Source organism: Mustela nivalis (assembly GCF_964662115.1).
Source record: "Mustela nivalis genome assembly, chromosome: 3".
In the NCBI taxonomy this organism is placed as follows: Eukaryota; Metazoa; Chordata; class Mammalia; order Carnivora; family Mustelidae; genus Mustela; species Mustela nivalis.
Window position 1 is genome coordinate 108,639,749 of NC_139022.1, and position 18,702 is coordinate 108,658,450.

General features: G+C 40.1%; 2 protein-coding genes across 7 annotated transcripts in view; both read right to left on the reverse strand.

Moving 5' to 3' along the window:
- Nucleotides 1-669, reverse strand: part of CATSPER3 (cation channel sperm associated 3) — a 30,852-nt gene extending 30,183 nt beyond the window's left edge. For 2 of the 4 annotated variants that reach the window (XM_082725747.1, XM_082725745.1), the window contains exon 1: nt 79-669. In XM_082725747.1, the coding sequence (XP_082581873.1) occupies nt 79-179 (101 nt within the window). In that variant the 5' untranslated portion in view covers nt 180-669. Of the gene's footprint in view, nt 1-17 lie in introns of all 4 variants that reach the window. The other 2 variants (XM_082725748.1, XM_082725746.1) reach the window with 2 other exon arrangements.
- Nucleotides 670-6,735: 6,066 nt separating this feature from the next.
- The window catches only part of PCBD2 (pterin-4 alpha-carbinolamine dehydratase 2), a 51,879-nt gene continuing 39,912 nt past the window's right edge, over nt 6,736-18,702 (reverse strand). For 2 of the 3 annotated variants that reach the window (XM_082725807.1, XM_082725806.1), the window contains 2 exons: nt 8,213-8,293; nt 6,736-6,987 (listed from right to left, as the gene is read on the reverse strand). In XM_082725807.1, coding sequence (XP_082581933.1) covers nt 8,248-8,293 — 46 coding nt within the window. In that variant the 3' untranslated portion in view covers nt 6,736-6,987; nt 8,213-8,247. Of the gene's footprint in view, nt 6,988-8,212; nt 8,309-18,702 lie in introns of all 3 variants that reach the window. The other variant, XM_082725805.1, reaches the window with a different exon arrangement.

Sequence of the window (18,702 nt, forward strand, 5' to 3'; positions counted from 1 at the left end):
TAAGAGTATACTGGCACCTTGTTCCCAAGCTGCCATCTGCTCATTTCTTAACAAGCAATAGAAATAAAGAATATTTACTGAAATTTCCTGAATCTTGCACAGAACTCTGCTGAAGAATTATCCAACAGCGAGCTCGAAATGACTCTTGTATCATTCTGGTAATGAAACTGTTGAGACATTATCCAAATTCCCAATCTTTATTCCTTGCTCTGATCATCCAAACAGAAAATCTCTGTTTAGGGATTTCCTTGGCATCTAGATTCCAAGAGGCCACAGACCAGGGCCCACAAAAGGAACTCCCGCTTTATGACATCATTCTTGGGTGTCATAGTGCGTTACTAGCCTGCAGGTCCCCAGAGTCAAATACTTCCTGTGCTGAGATCCTGTCTTCCCAGGGAGACTATGCACCTCAGATCAGCGAAAGGGATACAAGTACACAGGAACTGTGAAGCTCCAAGCTGAATCTGGGAGATGCCAGAGCTAGAGCAGAAAAAAGTAATTTCTCTCTCAAGAAGAATCCACATATGGGGGACACCTGGGTGGCTCAGTTGGTTAGGCGTGTGCCTTTGGCTCAGGTCATGATCTCTGGGTCCTGGGATCGAGCCCCACATCGGGCTTCCTGCTCAGCCCCTGAGGAGCCTGCTTTTCTCTCTGTCTCTCCCTCTGCCCCTCCCCACTGCTCATTCTCTCCCTCTCTCAAATAACAAATAAAATCTTTAAAAAAAAAAAAAAAAAGTACCCACAAAATCCCTTAATAATGTGTTAAGACTAAGTTAAGCATCATATAAGAGGAAAAAGCAAACTATTCTGAGGTTCTAAGAGCCAAGAGCATACATTGGGGCACAGGACCAGAAACATCAGGATAGACAGAAAAGATGTTTATGGGTTTGGGGCTAGAACACAAGAAAAAGGAGGAAAAGAGAAGGTCATCCACTCCCAGCCCTACCTTATAGGAAGCCTGTAATGTGTATATATGACCCTCCTGAACAGAGCATAGGAGATGAGCCTGTGGGGCCAAGATATTTTAAGTACAAGAGCCATAGGGTTTTTGCTCTGTTCAATTCTTGGGATTAACTTATTCTCTTTGCTTTCCTTCTAATCCCTTTGGCTTCCAAGGCAAATCTAGACAGAGGGATCTGGGTAGCCCTCCATTGTATTAAACCTTTAGTGGCTAAACTAGTCACATTCCTGAAAACATAAATTCTTGAGCTCTAAGAAAAGCAAGTAACCACCAAAATAGCTCTGTAGTCTCAGGCATTCTAGAAAAAATGTATGTTACTATTCCTGGTAGGAAAACACTCTTGTAGGCAACCAATACACTAAACTAGGAAAAACATCCTATTTATTCAATTTCTGCATTTAAAATCATCAACAGTGAAGCGTTAAGAATCACTTCAACTCATAGCCCCAAGATTCAAACTTTAGCCTCATCGTCCCACTTTACATTCTGTCCCCCAGGGATCAGCTCCTCCTGTACCTCCTACTGCCTCCTTTGGTCATATGGGCCCTAATGCCTTCTGGGCTCATGCCCCAACATCCCCACAGCAGAATCCTGGAGCAGCTGCTGGGAGAAAGCCTGAATTAGTCCTTCACCTGAATCTGGTTCCACCTGCCCCAGTACATCAGTGTCTACTCAAGTTGGGGGACACAGAAGGCCCTTGGTGGGTGTATGCTGTAGAATTATACAAGTGAATGGCACTAGAGACCCTCATGCTCGCTGAGCATGGTGAGAGTCCATCTCCGGGAACCCCAATGGTCTACTTCCATGCCTTCCCTCATGGAGCATCAAAGCACTCTTTAGGGGAGAAATAGAGAGGAGATTAAGGATGTAAAGAATTCTTTCACGATGCTTGGAGGGATGAGGAAAGATGACCAGCTGGAAGCAGCAGAGAGAAGTCCAGTTGTTGTTAGAATACCCCACAAGCACAGCTAAGCACAGCTGAATGTGGTTTCTGAAGTCACCGATGAACACATCAGTCTGGGAATGGAACTCCAGCTGTGATTACAATCAGATGTGACAAGCTTCTCCAGGACCTACTGAAATCATCCATCTTTTCTCACAGATAAGTGGACACAACAGGCACCCTGCGATATGAAGCCAAAGGGGGCACCTCCTCTGCCCTTTCAGCAGCAACTCACACTGTGCTCACCGTGGGTGTCACCAGCGCAGCCCAGCTGCACACAGAGGGGGACATCAGCAGTCAGCCGGCATGGCAGCTTGGTGACTCAAGTCTTCGGCTAAGAGTCATGTCTTTACTTGTCCCAAGAACCGGCACTGGAACAGAAACCTCACATATTATAGCCAAACCCTCATATAGCTCTTGGTATTTTGCAGGAAATTCCACAAAATTGAAAGTCCCAGAGTTCAACTGGTCTATTTTTGAACACTGGATGAGAGAGCATAGAGACCGTTGTGTACTTCCACCAGTCCTGCAGGACAGTAATGGGAGTCAGTTTGGGTTCAAACACAATATACATGCTACTGCTTTCTGTCTAGAGCAAAAACATCAAGAACCATGCTTATTCTGTTTATCCAAAGATATCCTTACTCCTATCAATGCCAAAAAGTAACCACTACTTTTACAACATTAACTTCAATCTAGAAAAGGGAACTGTCAAACATGCCGGCAAGCTGGTTTGTTACTCAGGAAGGTCTTCCAAGGGGTCATAGTTCATGTCTATGGAACTCCTCTCTCCTCCAGAGTTTCTTTAGAAAGAAAAGAAAGGGAAACCAAAGCTTACTGCATCAGAAAACCACTGCTGTCGCACAAAGATTTAGAATAGAAAGGAACCTGGGAGCCTCCAACTTTGACAGTGTCTTTTGAGGCTGAAATGTCAGTTACTTGAACAGAGTCTGGAAGTTCATTCTGTTGGAATTTACCCCGGTTAGTACTCCCACAGCCTTCTACTGCAGGGGCTCTGGTGGTCTACAGTCAGGTCTGTGAGTTCCAGCAGATGCAACAAACCCTTAACAAAGACCTTATGTCAAACCCTCATGTAGTTGCTAATTAGTAAATGCATTCTCGGGTCTTCAGCACTGCAATTACAAGCCAAATCCTGCTCTCTCTGCTGTACTAATATGTGGTGTATGTCCCAATCAACAAGCTGAGCCCCTCATGCTTACATTCAAAATAAGGGGAAAGGGGGGCACCTGGGTGGCTCAGTGGGTTAAGCCGCTGCCTTCGGCTCAGGTCATGATCTCAGGGTCCTGGGATCGAGTCCCGCATCGGGCTCTCTGCTCAGCAGGGAGCCTGCTTCCCTCTCTCTCTCTCTCTGCCTGCCACTCTGCCTACTTGTGATCTTTCTCTGTCAAATAAATAAATAAAATCTTAAAAAAAAAAAAAGGGGAAAGGTTTCAGGGTACAGTGAAACAAGCTCAGTGACACCAAAGGGAACAAACAAGTCTGGAAGGTGGGATATTCTACAGGACACCTGATCCCATTTTTATAGTAAGTCAATGACATGGGGGATAGGGAGGAAGAAAGGGGAGCTTGCTCACTCTAGATTGAACAAAGAGATTAGACGTGATGGGTGGACTTCATGTGGATCCTGATTAGAACAAAAATACTGTCCAGATGCATTCCTGACCTTCAAGAAAATGATTTTGTCTGGGTGTTAGATGATACCAAGGAAATCATGGTTGATTTTGTTACAAGGTGAAATAATGGCATTATGGTTTATACAAGAAAATGACCATATTTTCTAAAGATATTTACTGAGGGATGTAAGGACATGCTATCTAGGATTTTAAATGTTAAAGCTATTTGTCTCTTTTAAATGCTTTAGCAAAGAAAAGAGAAATGGAGACTTATGTGAAGTAACTGATGTAAAATCTTGATAATTGTTAAATCTGAGTACATAATGGTTTAATGTACCATTCACTTTATTTTTAAATATGTTTAAGTTTGTTCGTGTTTAAAAATTCATGTGAGGGGGGCCTGGGTGACTCAGCTGGTTAACTGGCTACCTTCGGCTCCGGTCATGATCTCAGGGTCCTGCAATCAAGTTCCAAGTCAGGTTCCCTGCTCAGCACAGAGCCTGCTTCTACCACTCCCTCTGCCCCTCCCCACAGCTCATGCTCGCTCTCTCTCAAAAAAAGAAAATGTTTACAAAAATAAAATAATAGAGACACCTGGGTGGCTCAGTTGGTTAAGCAGCTGCCTTCGGCTCAGGTCATGATCCCAGCGTCATACGATCGAGTCCCACATCGGGCTCCTTGCTCAGCAGGGAGCCTGCTTCTCCCTCTGCCTCTGCCTGCCACTCTGTCTGCCTGTGCTCCCTCTCTCTCTCTGACAAATAAATAAATAAAATCTTTTAAAATAATAATAAAAAAATAAAAATTCATGTGAAAAAATTAAAGCACTGAACTAAAAATCTCTGGTAAATAAAATGTATAAAAGTCACCAAATCTATAATATAGAAAAGAGTTTATAAAAACACAAGGCAGGGCACCTGGCTGGCTCTGTTGGAAGAACATATGACTCTTGATCTCAGGGTTTTGAGTTTGAGCCCCAAGTTGGGTGCAGAGATTACTTAAAAAATAAAATCTTAGGGACGCCTGGGTGGCTCAGTTGGTTAAGCAGCTGCCTTTGGCTCAGGTCATGATCCCAGTGTCCTGGGATCGAGTCCCACATCGGCTCCTTGCTCAGCAGGGAGCCTGCTTCTCCCTCTGCCTGTGCCGGCCATTCTGTCTGCCTGTGCTGGCTCTTTCTCCCCCCTCCCCCTCTGATAAATAAAATCTTTTAAAAAAATAAAATCTTAAAAAAAAAAAAAGTTTTGCTTTTTCCTCTAAACAAATTTCTAAGAAGCACCAATGATGCATCTCCTGGCAGTCACAGAAACTGGGCGGCTCTTGTCCCTCTTCATATGGAGGGTGTACTCCATATCCACAGGGCAAACTGACCCAGCCAACTGACCCAGCCAAGAACTGGCTTTGGAGAGCTCAGACTCCCTGTCCCATTTCCATATGGTTCCTCTGACTGGGGCCCCGGTTGGGTAGGGAGGGGAATGTTTGCTTGTTTTAACATATGGATTTTTCTGGTCTCTGAAACAAGGTGAGTTACACAGAGATGATCTCTGTTAAATCCTGGTACCATAATGCTTCAAGAGATTAACACACCTTCTTTGGACAAATATATATATATATTTAAATATGTATTTATTCTTTAAATTTATATTCTAATCTTATTACTAAGTACATTCCATGGGGTGCCTGGATGGCTTAGGTGGCTAAGCATTTGCCTTTGGTTCGGGTCATGATCTCAGGGTCCTGGGATCCAGCCCTGCGTCAGGCTCCCCGCTGGGCAGGGAGTCTGCCTCTCCCTCTGCCCCTCCCCCTGCTCATGCTTTTCTTCTCTCTCAAATATATTAAGTAAAATATTTCAAAAATTAAATTAAGTTTTAAAAAAGATTAGTACAATCCTGGGGCATGAAGGTGACTCAGTCGGCAGAGTGTCTGACTCTTGGTTCTGGCTCAGGTCATGATCTCATGGTCATGAAATCAAGCCCCACATCAGGCTCCGCACTCAGTGTAGAGTCTGCTTCAGATTCTGTCTCCCTCTCCTTCTCTCTCTCTAAAGCAAATAAATAAAATCTTTAAAAATAATAAGTACATTCCTGAGTTTCTTCAAAGAAACACTGGCATTTTAATTTTTAAGTAACAGATTACTTTACATTCCATTTTACTCCTATCAGTGACACACAGAATATAAATAGAGCTCATTACGGATAAAAACTCAGTATCTTCTTTTTTTTTTTTTTTTTACTTTTTTATTCATTTATTTGACAGAGACGAGAAATCACAAGTAGGCAGAAGTAGGCAGAGAGAGAGGGGAAAGCAGGCTCCCCGCTGAGCAGAGAGCCCAATGTGGGGCTCGATCCCAGGACCCTGGGATCATGACCTGAGCCGAAGGCAGAGGCTTAACCCACTGAGCCACCCAGGCACCCTGAAAACTCAGGAGCTTCTAACTTAGTGGCCATGTAGACCCTCAGTTCAGGAGTTACAAACTGCATATGATTTTTTAAAATGACCCTTAGGAAAAAAAAGAAAAAAATGACCCTTAGGGCACCTGGGTGGCTCAGTCAGTTGGGCAACTGCCTTTGGCTTGGGTAATGATTCCAGGGTCCTGGGTTGAGTCCCATATCAGGCTCCCACTGCTCTGTGGGGAGCCTGCTTCTCCCTCTTCTTTTGCCTGCTACTTCCCATATTGTGCTCTCTCTCTCTCTGTCAAATATATATACAATCTTTTAAAAAAAAAATGACCCTTAGCTCCTCCTAATGCAGAGAGTCAAATAATGATCTGGCAAGTTGGTCACTATGATGGTGAATCCTTATATTGCCCCAGAGGCCACTGTTTTCTCCTTCAACTCCCTCTCTGAAAAAGATAAAACAAGATAGCTTACCAATTTTCTGTGACTTTTGTAATCTAACTACTTAAAAAGCAGCTACACTCCAAATCAACTTCAGCATCATAAGAATTGTTATAGCTGTGTTAAAACCGTTTACCTACAGAGTTCACCATTCTTCTTCTACTTTCTCTAATTATTCTCCAACACAATGTATTGGTAAAGTCACCATCATCACTTGAATTTCTGGGTTATAAAATGTGTGCATACTCCCTCATCCCAATTTCTGGGCTTTAAGAATGCTATTTCTCCCGCTGAATATTACTAATGTAATTCCCTGAGTTGGTTTACCTTATATATATGATTAGAAATAATGAGAAATCCTCAGGCTCAAATTTAAATCATTTTGTAATTAAGAACTGATTGTACAAAACACTGTTCAAAAGATGAGCTTAAACTGACAAGCGAATTTGTTCATGTGAACTTCCTTCCACATACATGATGGCTAAGACATGCACCGGGTTTGACACGCATTTTAGAAAAAAATCACACAGAAGCGGCTGCTTTTTCAATAAACTTGGCCAGTTTCACATCTCTCTTGGTCAGTCCACCATAGTCGTGCGACGTTAGGGTTATCTGCACCTAAGAAACACAGAAGCAGCTGCAATTCATGGTTCTCGTCTTGGGTGGTTCAGAAATCAATCTATTCTTCAACATTCACATCTGACAACTGGGGAGATTAAATGATTTACAAAATACTACGTTATGAATAAGTACAGCATTTCCAAAACCTAATGAACTCCAGGTATACAGTCTGCTTCAGGCTGGGCCCAGCACCTGCCCAGGGACAAAAAGGTCCTCCCATGTGAAGGACAATTCAGCGGCCTGAATCTGAAATCTTGTCTCTCAAAAAAAAAAAAGAGAGAGAGAGAGAGAGAAAGAGAGAGGCTAAGGTTTCATTTTAACTCCCATTACTTTAATTACATGACTATTTTCAGGCCACTGAGAAAGACCAAGCTATCAAATGTAGTATCTTAGCAACTACATTCAGAAAAGCCCATTTCTAAATTAGGGAAGTGGGTCGGAGGTGGGGTGGAGGAAAACACTGTGGCTTCTTGAAAAATCAATTAAAAAGCACAAGCAAAATTATGGACAAAGAGAGGCAAGTAGGAAGGAAAAGTTTATCATGGTACCTGCATATTCTGAACTATTCCAATATATCACAAGTACATCAGGGAATGTTCTCTTTTTCAAAGAGACTTTTTAAAGAGAAAACAGAAATCTAGATGACAAGATTATTTCAAATGGCATATGACCATAAAGGCAAGGACATTTGGGGTGGGGGTGGGGGAGACCATGATTCTTCTTACTGAGCCCCCTTAAAAACTACTTAAAATTTTTTTAGCCTGCTCTTTGTCCTAAGAAGGCCAGTTCCTACTTAGAATGTAGAATTTAATAAACAGTTGTTTTTAAAGCACAGTTCTTGAGCATAATTATTTCAGTAAGGTAAATAAGGCCGTATCTCTCTTATTTCCTACCATAACTTTCAAAAATTTATCTTAGGAGGGTTTAACATGTATCTACATTTTAATTCAGGAGCCTCACTTGGCCCAAATGGCTCATATTAGTTCCAGTAGACGACAGGCATGAAAATAAAGAGTTTGGTCACTGATGTCTTGAGCAGATTGGAAAATTTGTTACTAATTTGCAATCATACCCAGGGATCCTTGAGGAAAGAGGAAGAGATGCTTTCCTAAGCACTAGTGATCACACCTGACACACGGCTGCTCTATGAGGATAATAAGGAAGAACAAAGTTTCTCAAACTCCATAGCTCAGGTGATCCCCAAATAAGGCAATTTAGTTACCTTGTTGTACACATTGAACCATTCCGGGTGATGATTCATCTTCTCGGCTTGCAGGGCGACTCGGGACATGAAGCCAAATGCCTGCACGAGACAAAGCTGAAAGTGATTAGTGGCACTGCCTTCTACTCTGGACCTGAGAGCAAGAGAGAGAGACCAGAACAATCCAGCCAGATAAAGACAAGGCTCAAATCCTTAGGGAAACCTGGAGAAATCCAATAGGAAGGGGACTGCTCTCCACAGAGCTGGGGTAACGGTGTAGCAGGACCGTGACCTGCTGCTCAATGGTGAAAAACAATCAGGCTCAAATAAACAAACCAGGAAATTGGTCTCACCCAGTGACCTGTCTGGACTATTTAATTGTCCTCAGGACAAGACTTGCCAAAATAGCACAGGAGTAATTTCCCTTCAACCAAGTGCCCTGGATCTCACTACCTGGCCCCAAATCTTAGGGGCTACTTTTCATGTATCCCCACTCCCTTTGTGTTTGGTTGCTGGGTTGCTAACTAACACATCAATCCCAAGACCATGGGGAAAAAATCTTACTGAACAACATCTCCCATCCCAGCTCCCAGACAGGACAGGAGGGGATAAGAGACTTTTTTTTTTTTTTACATCTAGAGTCAAACAGGGAAGTCTGCCTTGCCTGCTCGGGGTCTCCTTGCTATTGTCCCCATGCCCTGTGGAACAGGAAGCCTTCGCTCCTCCCCGAGCAGAGAATGGAGGACTCAGGCACACACCTAACTGTGGACCTGTAGGGCTCTATCTTCATCCACAGAGAAAGTACAAACCTAATTTTGCTAATCAGAAGGCAAACTTGTCCTGAGAGTATGAAAAGCTTTTTCTCTTTTGCTTGCTTTCCAATTTTTATGAAGGTAATTGCAAACAATAGGAGAGTCTGTCTCTACTGTGTCCAGAAGGCAGAAATACTTGGTGAGACTCTAAGGTAATGGTACAGTAACTACAAATTTACAGTGGAATTCACAGGGCAGTAACCACTGTAGCCACATAAATAAATATTTAACTTCACAACCCCTATCCAGAAAAGCTGGAGTGATGGTAGTTGAACTGTTTTCTGAATCACCAAATTGACATTAGAGCACATTTCCAAGTTAAGAATGAGAGGTATGGAAGACGCCATTTTAAACCATTCTATGTTATTCATAATGGTTCTTATGTCAGCATAATTTTATTTAGGAAAAAGACTCTCATTTTGGTCTTTAATTAAAGGCATAAAGGTTTTTCCCTGTCAGGATAAGGAAGAATATTCAAGCAAAACCCATGTATGGAATTATCAGTGGAAAACAATATTCACCCTCCCTTCCTCTTCTCATCTCATATTCTGATCTCTAGATTGTGTCAAATGTGAAAGTCTTTTAATTATTCAGAGTTAACCTGCATTAAACTATGTATAATGAGAATTTTTTAGTCTATTTGCCTCTAGTGCCTTATTCTTGTTTAGCTTTAAGACTTCCAAAAAAGTTAACCACAATCTCTGAGAAAGGGTAATAGAGTCATTAAGGGCATAGGCTTTTGAGCCAGGAAGACCTGAATTCAAATTCCCATGCTACAGCCTGTCGTGTGAGCCTCGGTTCTCTGTTCAGTAAACTGAAGATAATAATAAAAAGCTCATGCATTCATCCTAATAAAAAATAAGATGGGGATATAAAAGCACTTAGCATAGCACTTGGCCCGGAGTAAGAGACCAGTAGTGGCAGATACTGCTACCATATGCTGCTCTGGCGAGGCTGCACAAGGTATATGCATCACACACATTGTCACAAAATGTAACAATAGGTGAAAAGCCCTAATAAAATAGCCTTAAGATTCTAAGACTCCAGTTGCTGTCTCCCAGAAGAATGGTGCTTTCCTATCCCACATGCCATAAATACTCAAACCCACACACCAGACAGAGATCACACACTACAAGGTAACACCCTGATGCACGCTGCCTGGGGAAAACACCTTAATGACAAGATATTAGGTGGGCAAAGTCAATCATTACCCAAGTTCTATGGTCACAATTTGTTTGAACTATGCAATCCTAAAGGTCCAAAGTGAGGCTTGGCATCCCTTACTATTTCTCAAGAACCAAGTGGATCAAGGGGATGATTTGAACAGAGTCAGAAGTGTTCCTCAAAGCTTTGATTACCAGCATGCTATCAGCACGTTAGCAAAATCTACTCTATCACAGATAGGGCTTAAAAGAGAACACTCCTGAGCCTGGGTGGCTCAGGCACTTAAGCATCCAACACTTGATCTCAACTCAAGTCTCGATCTCTCGGTGCTGAGTTTGAGCCCTACAAATGGGCTCCACACTCAGCGTGGAGCCTACTTAGAGAGAGAGAGGGAACAGCCACATCCGAAGAGTTACACTGATCAAAGAAAAACCCTGGGCGCCTGGGTGGCTCGGTCCGTTAAGCATCTGCCTTTGGCTCAGGTCATGATCCAAGGGTCCTGGGAATGAGACCCACATTGGCTCCCTGCTCAGTAGGGAGCCTGCCTCTCCTCTTCCTCTGCCTCCCACTCTAATAAATAAAATATTATTAGCTCTCTCTCTAATAAATAAAATAAAATAAAATAGCCTCTACCATATCTACATAAAATGTAAAAAGAAAAAAAAAGATACTTTCAAAGATCCTCCAAACTTATGTATTCCTCAGCTTTACATATTTCCCTTCAACTGTCATCTACACTTGCATTTAACAAAATATCATAAGCCTAATAAACCACTTACACAGGATCTACTCCTAATTCTCCCCAAGGGAAAGAACACTTGCTCCTGCTCTGGGCGCAGGGAGAAAATTTCATAATCCTTCTTCCATATAACAGAACTAAATAGTCCCCAAAATATTCATTTTTAAATCCACAAATTAAAAACATTCACAACAAAACACATTCAAATTAAAGTATAAGTATTTCTGCAAGGAACTGAAATGAGAGGATAGGAGAGGGAAAAAAGCAAAACCTCAACAGGGAATTTTGATTATCTGACATTAATAAAGAAAGAATATTACTTAATAGCAAAACTGGCAGATAGTGAAAAGCATCTGTCCCTTCTTTCCAAGATTTCTTTTTTACAGCCCTAGCTACTTGTTCTCAGGAAGCCAGTTGGAACCTACAGGCCTTAAGCTAGCTAAGACTCCAGGCTTTCTAAAACCATGTCATCAATAAAAACTGCAAAGAGCCTGAGGCAGAATACACACCACTAACAATCCAGCAAGAAACTGAGGGGCCAGGACTAATAGACAAAATGAAGCAGAAGTCAGCAAGAGTTTATAAGAATTAGAAAATAGGTAGAGAACACAAAGTACATCTAATATACATGTAACTTTAGTGAATAAGAGAACAAACACAGAAAGAAATGAGATACATAATTCAAAAATTTTTTCTAGAAATAAGATATTTCAATCTATAGATTGGAAGAATTCAACCATTTCTAGACATCCTAGTGAAGTCAGGGAATTTGAAGATTAAAAAATCCTTATGGCATTTAGTCAAAAAAATCAATTCACCTACAAGGAATGAAAATAATGTGGCTGACTTCAAACTTCCACATACCAGCACTGAACAAAAGAAGTCAGAGAAACAGTGCCTATAAAGACTTTAGGAAATCAAAGTGCAAAGAATTTTATACCCAGCTAAACTGTTTTCAAAACTACTACAAGAGACATAATTTTTAAAAGACATTAATTCAGGAAATAATTCCCCTTTATCCCTACTAAGGAAACTTTTTTTTTCCCCCCAAAGATTTTATTTATTTATTTGACAGACAAGAGATCTCAAGTAGGCAGAGGCAGGCGGTGGGGGGGGGGGGGAGCGGAAGCAGACTCCCCACCCGGTAGAGAGCCCGATGCAGGGCTCCATCCCAGGACCCATCATGACCTGAGCTGAAGGCAGAGGTTTTAATGTACTGAGCCACTCAGGCACCCCAAGGAAACTTTTACTAAAGGATGAAATACAGGTAACTAGAGATGGATCGAGCAACAATATAAAAGTTATCAGCAGTGAACAATTCACTCAGGTCTAGGATTATACTTAAAACAATATGGGGATTGTAGTCACTGAATAGAATGCAAATGTTATGAACTATTAAAAGATGTGGGGGAAAAAAAGAGAAGAAATGGGGATGGTAGATGAAAGTTTAAAAAGCCTGAAAGCTAGAAGATCCAAAGCATATTTCAAGGTGTAAAACTAAGCACTAGAACTAAAAATATAGTAACAAAACTGCATGGTGAAGGGCAAGTAAGAGAAAGTTTGAGTTTAATTTTGACACTGCTTAGTGGGGAGACCACTATCTAAAGAAATGTTATCTAAAGAAACAAGATTAAGTTTACCTTATAGAATTATAGGTATAACAGCATCCCCAAAATTCACAATTAGGTCAAAGAAAGCACAATTAAAATAAAGCAAACAAAGCACAGCCAGGGCACCTGGATGGCTCAGTAGGTTAAGCATCTGCCTTCAGCACAGATCATGATCCCAGGATCCTAGAATCCAGTCCCACATCGGGCTCTGTGCTCAGCAGGGAGTCTGCCTCTCCCTCTGCTCCTCCGCCTCCCACTGCTCATGTTCTCTCTCTCACTCTCTTGCTAAGTAAATAAATTTTTTAAATCCTAAAAAAAAAAAAAAAAAAAAAAAAAGAACAGAAAACACAATTTCACATCATGATTTCAATTTAGGGAGGAAAAAAATGCAGATGGGTTCTGTCATGTTTTACAAGACCAAACATCTTTTCAATCAATATATGTAAAGATCCATATTCCAACTGATTAAAATAAAACCTGGGATGCCTGGCTGGCTCAGTCAGTAGAGCATGCAACTCTTGATCTCGGGCTTGTGAGTTCAAGCCCCATGTTGGGTATGGAGATTAAGCAAATAAAACTTTAAAGAGAAAAACAGAAGAAGAAGAGGTAACTACACGGATCACAAAGCAAAACTCAACTGCTGAAAATAAAAAGACACAGGCAAATGTAAAAAAATTTTTTTAACTTATAAAAGTATATCCACAATGAAAACTGAATAATTCTGAGTATCTATACTGCAAGTAACACAGCATCAAAATCAATGAGGCAGAAATGACAGGAAATATAAGACAAACAGAAACATTCATAGTAGAAACTTTAATTTCCATTTCTTAACCCATGGAACAGTAACCAAACAAAATCAAGAATATGGACTACTTATCATTTAAAAGGCAGATCCAACTGGGGCGCCTGGGTGGCTCAGTGGGTTAAAGCCTCTGCCTTCAGCTCAGGTCATGATCCCAGGGTCCCGGGATTGAGCCCTGCATCAGGCTTTCTGCTCAGCAGGGAGCCTGCTTCCCGCCACCCCACCCCCCACCCCCGCCTGCCTCTCTGCCTACTTGTGATCTCTGTCAAATAAATAAAATCTTTAAGAAAAAAAAAAAAAAAGGTAGATCCAACTATATACTTTCAACTCTAAACAATAAGACAATATCTTTTTAAATATCTACTTGACTTATGGGGCGCCTGGGTGGCTCAGTGGGTTAAGCCGCTGCCTTCGGCTCAGGTCATGATCTCAGGGTCCTGGGATCAAGCCCCACATCGGGTTCTCTGCTCAGCAGGGAGCCTGCTTCCCCCTCTCTCTCTGCCTGCCTCTCTGCCTACTTGTGATCAGTCTATCGAATAAATTAAAATCTTTTAAAAAAAAAAAAATCTTTAAATATCTACTTGACTTTCACAGACACTGAACACATAATTGGCCCACAAAGAAAATCTCAATTTCAAAAAGAAGAAATAGTGCTGACAACATTCTCAGTTAAAATTAAAAACAAAACAAAACAAAACAAAGCAAAAGTAGCAAAAAAAAAAAAGTACTACCTGGAAAAGTTCTTTTTTTTTTAAATATTTTTAAAAAGCTTTTACTTATTTATTTGGTAGAGAGAGAGAGAGAAATCACAAGTAGACAGAGCAGCAGGCTGAGATAGGGGGAAGCAGGCTCCCCGCCGAGAAGAGAGCCCAACGCGGGACTGGATCCCAGGACCCCAAGACCATGACCCGACCCAAAGGCAGAGGCTTAACCCACTGAGCTACCCAGGAAAAGTTCCTAAATCCTTCTTTTAAAGTCTTAATTCACAGAAGAAATCAAAACCTAAACTGAATAGAAATTAATCATGTATGCAGGACATACAGGACACACATAAAGTAATAATCAGAATAAATACCCTTAAATACTTAAATTAAGAACGTGAAAGAAAATAAATAAATAAAAATAAAGTTAGGGAGAACAAGAATGAATATAAATAATGAGAACAGCAGATGTAAATGAACAGGAAAGAAAAAAATGGCAGAACCAATAAATCCAAAGGTTGAAATAATTATGTAACAGAAAATTGGTTACTCCATTTAAAGACAAACAAAAGGCAGGTAGAAAAAGCACAGATAAATCAAAGAGAAAATGAGAATAGAGAAGTAACTACAGATAAAAGAAATTTCAAAACATTAAAAAAATTTTTTTAAACAAATGCAATATTTATACAAATAAATTTCAAAACATAAGTAAAATAGTTCTATAAAAATTATCCAAAAAATTTATCAAAACTGACCCCAGAAAAGAAAATCATAAACAGGAGTGACACCAAAAAGTAACAGTTCCTAGTCATTTCACAGAGAAATTCTACAAAACCTTGAAGGCAGAGTTAACTCTACACGAATTCAACTGTTCCAGAGCAGAGAAAAAGACAGACATTTTCAAATTAGTTTTATAAACTACCATAACACTATCCCCAAATTCCCTCAAAGATAGCATGTAACAATGAAAGTACAGGTCGTTTCATATTAAGTGAAATCTTAATAAACAAAACCCAACAATACACTAAAAAAGCAAAGTACCATGAGCAAATGGGATTTATTCTAAGAATGCAAGGAACATTCAATATAAGGAATATATTGATATAACTCACATATCAATAAATCAAAAGAAAAATTATATAATGAGTTCCATAAATCCTGAAAAGATATTTGATAAATTCAATATTTCTTATTTATTAAATCTCTTATAAAATAAGAATTTATGGGCCTCTCTTTTTTGTGGTTATCAACTGTTTATTTTTAACAAGTAAGGAGTACAAAAATTGCTTTATATTTGGAGGGTTATAAAGGAGCATGTAACCACAGCATCAAAATATACATTCCAAAATTGGCTACATGGATAATCATGACTGTTCATAAAAGCAGCAGATAGGAAGAATCCAAGTTGGACACCTCTTTAAATAGAATATATTCTCAGCCCAAAAGGTAATATTATTCTTAAAAGGAAAACACTAGACAATTCCTATTAAAGAATTAAAAAAAAAAAAAAAGCCTTTTATCCAAACAATAACTAAGCAGAAAAATATCTTGGAAGAAAAGATTCCATCTAAAGTGGCTCCTAAAATTATCTAGGAGTAAATTTAGTAAGACATATATGAATTCTACAGGCAGAAGACTTTAAAACACTACGAAATAACAGGTAGTTCTTATTACTTTAAAATTTTTCTCTGTATGGCAATAAAAACCAACAAAAAAATTAAAAGACAAACAACAAGCAGGATTTACTGTACATATTTCCTTGGCATATAAAGAACTCCCACAAATTAATAAGAAAAAGATCAACCACCAAATTTTTAAATGGCCAAAGGAGATAAAAGGTGACAAATGGGAGCAAATGGTTCTTAAACATAAAAACTGCTCAGACTCAGACATGATAAAAGAAGCACAAATTAATACTAACTTTTACATCAACTATACCTCAGGAAAGCTGCACAGGGTGGGAAACTAAGTTAAACCTATCAGTTTGGTAAAGATCAAAAAGTCTGATAATATTGCAGGAGAAAAGGCACTTATACATCATTACTCTGGAAGAGAATTTGACAATATCCACCAAAATAAAAAATGTCTGTGCCAGAGGTGCCTGGGTGGCTCAGCTGGATATGCATATGCCTTTGGCTCAGGTCATGATCTCAGGGTTCTGGGATAGAGCTCTGCTCGGTCGCTACCGGTCTGCTTCTCCCTGTGCCCCTCCCCTGGCTCTTGCTCACGCCTTCTCTTTCTCCGAAATAAACAAAATCTTAAAAAAAAAAAAAAAACAACAAAAATGCCTGTGCCTTTCAGCTACATAATCTCTCTTTTAGGAATTAGTCCTGCAGGCACATTTATACCTGAATTACAAGCCTGGTCACCGCAGGGGCACCAGGGTGGCAAATCGGTTGAGCCTCCGACTCTTGGTTTCGGCTCTGGTAGTGATCTCAAGATCAGGAGGTCGAGCCCCATGTGGGGCTCCACAAACAGCACAGCTGGGATTCTCTGCCTCTTCCTCTGCCCTTCCCCCTACACCCCCACCCTCTCCCATGGTCTCTCTCTAAAATTAAAATATCATTTTAAAAAATGGGTCACTGCAGGGGCACCTGGGTGGCTCAGTGGGTTAAGCCTCTGCCTTCGACTCAGGTCAGGATCCCAGTGTCCTAGAATCGAGTACCGCATCGGGCACCTTGCTCGGTGGGGAGCCTGCCCCTCTTCACCTCTGGCTGCCTCTCTGACTGCTTACGCGCCCCCACGTTCTCTCTCACTGTGACAAATAAAAAAATAAAATCTTTAAAAATTTAAAAAATGAGTCACTACAGCACAGCTTGTAAGGGCCCCAGATTTGAAAAAGCCAAAGGATCATCAGTAAGAAACTGATTAAATACAGGATGGTCCATTTATCACAGGAATACTATGTAGCCATTAAGAAGAATGAAGAAACTATTTGCTAGAAAGACCTCCAAGATACATTACTAAATGAAAAACAAATGCATAACAATAGTCTGTGCATTGTAAAAAGGAGAGGACACTATATGCTTTAATATCTCCGCAACCACGTATGAGAGATCGGTAACTGGGAGCGACAGTGGCTGGAGAGAGGAAACTGGGTGGTTGAGATCAGGGACCACAAAGGACTTACTATACTCTTTGGTGCCTCTGAATGTGCCACTAAATACCTGTCCTACTTTTAAAAATTAGTTAGGGAAAAAAACAAAGATGCCATGCAAATGAAGATCTCACTCTAAGGGGAACAGAGATACTACAATGTACGTAACCTGGTTCACATTAAAATATTTTGGCTGATGTTAACTTCTTAACATACGCCTACCTGCTTAGGTGGGTTTTTAGTGCCAATTTACAGCATAGTTTGTCCGTGAGCCATGTTCTGCTGAGCCACGGCCATTTCAAACAAACATATGGCCAACAAATAACATATAATGGCTGATAATAGTTTCAGTCTTTCCTCTATTGCAAATTACAAACATTTTATGAACAAGTCAATGAATGCATGATGAAGTATGACTTTTTAAGTCACTCTGCCATGTTAAGGAATGTAAGCATTACAATCATGGTAAATTGGGCCAATGAAGTTTGTCATTTGGAAATCTCCAAACCATCAGCAATTAAAAGATTTTTCCATGAACCCCAAATCAAGTATTCCTAGGAAACTTTAACTTCTCTTAAAGTTCCTTTTGTTTCATTTTATTCCATGAAAATATGAAAGACTATCAGATGCACAAAACCAAAACAAAAACCATGTATCAATCTGTGAAATGTTTAACAGCACCCTGAATTTAAAACGCAGCTTCAGTCCAAATAGCATGTATGGCTTATTAAAGTTCTAAGACTTTAACTTCTAGTACATATTTACAATACGAATCTTTCATTACTCCCAGCAATTCTCTTTGATATAAGTTCTTTAAGTCTGCTGCCTTTTATATTTTGATTATAGACTCTTTTAATTATGCACTAAAAAAGAACATAGCTCCCACTAAGAAAATGAGCACCAGTGACTCCAAAGTAATTTCCCCAGTACAATCTCCATTAAGCCTCTAAATACTTCCTTTACTAATTCAATGAATTAGAACTCCATTGTTTATGAATCACCTTTATGTTTGTAGGCCTATAACTCTTCTTTTATAAAACACAACTGCTATGGAAGGAAATGATATTTACATCTGATTAGAAATAAAAACACTATTACATAAATCAGCTTGGGCATTTCTTCACGTCTTGAAACATGATCGGCAATTTAGTCTAATTGGTGATCAAGGAAACTATCTTGTGATCAATTAAAGTAATTACCAGATTCCGGCAATACAACCTACCTTAATTTCAGCTAGAGTCTGCACTTCTTCAACTTTAATTAAAAATAATGAAAATTATTAAGCAAAATGCACGGCAAGATCATTGCCAAGCACGCACATGTCATAGGACAGGACCTTCCCGTTGGTGACTGATCGATCACACAAACACTGCTTGGTGCACCAAGGAAAGGCATACTTTGCCCCAGAATATTACATGACTCACTACGACTTTCTCATGGAAAACAGTTAACCGTTCCAGCCACTGCAAAGGGAACATAAGATACTAATTTGCCGGCAACAGAAGAATACTCTTGCATAGGAACTCAAGAACTGTGAGGAACAGACCCAACCAAAGATGGAGTTGTTCTGTGCATTTCTTCTC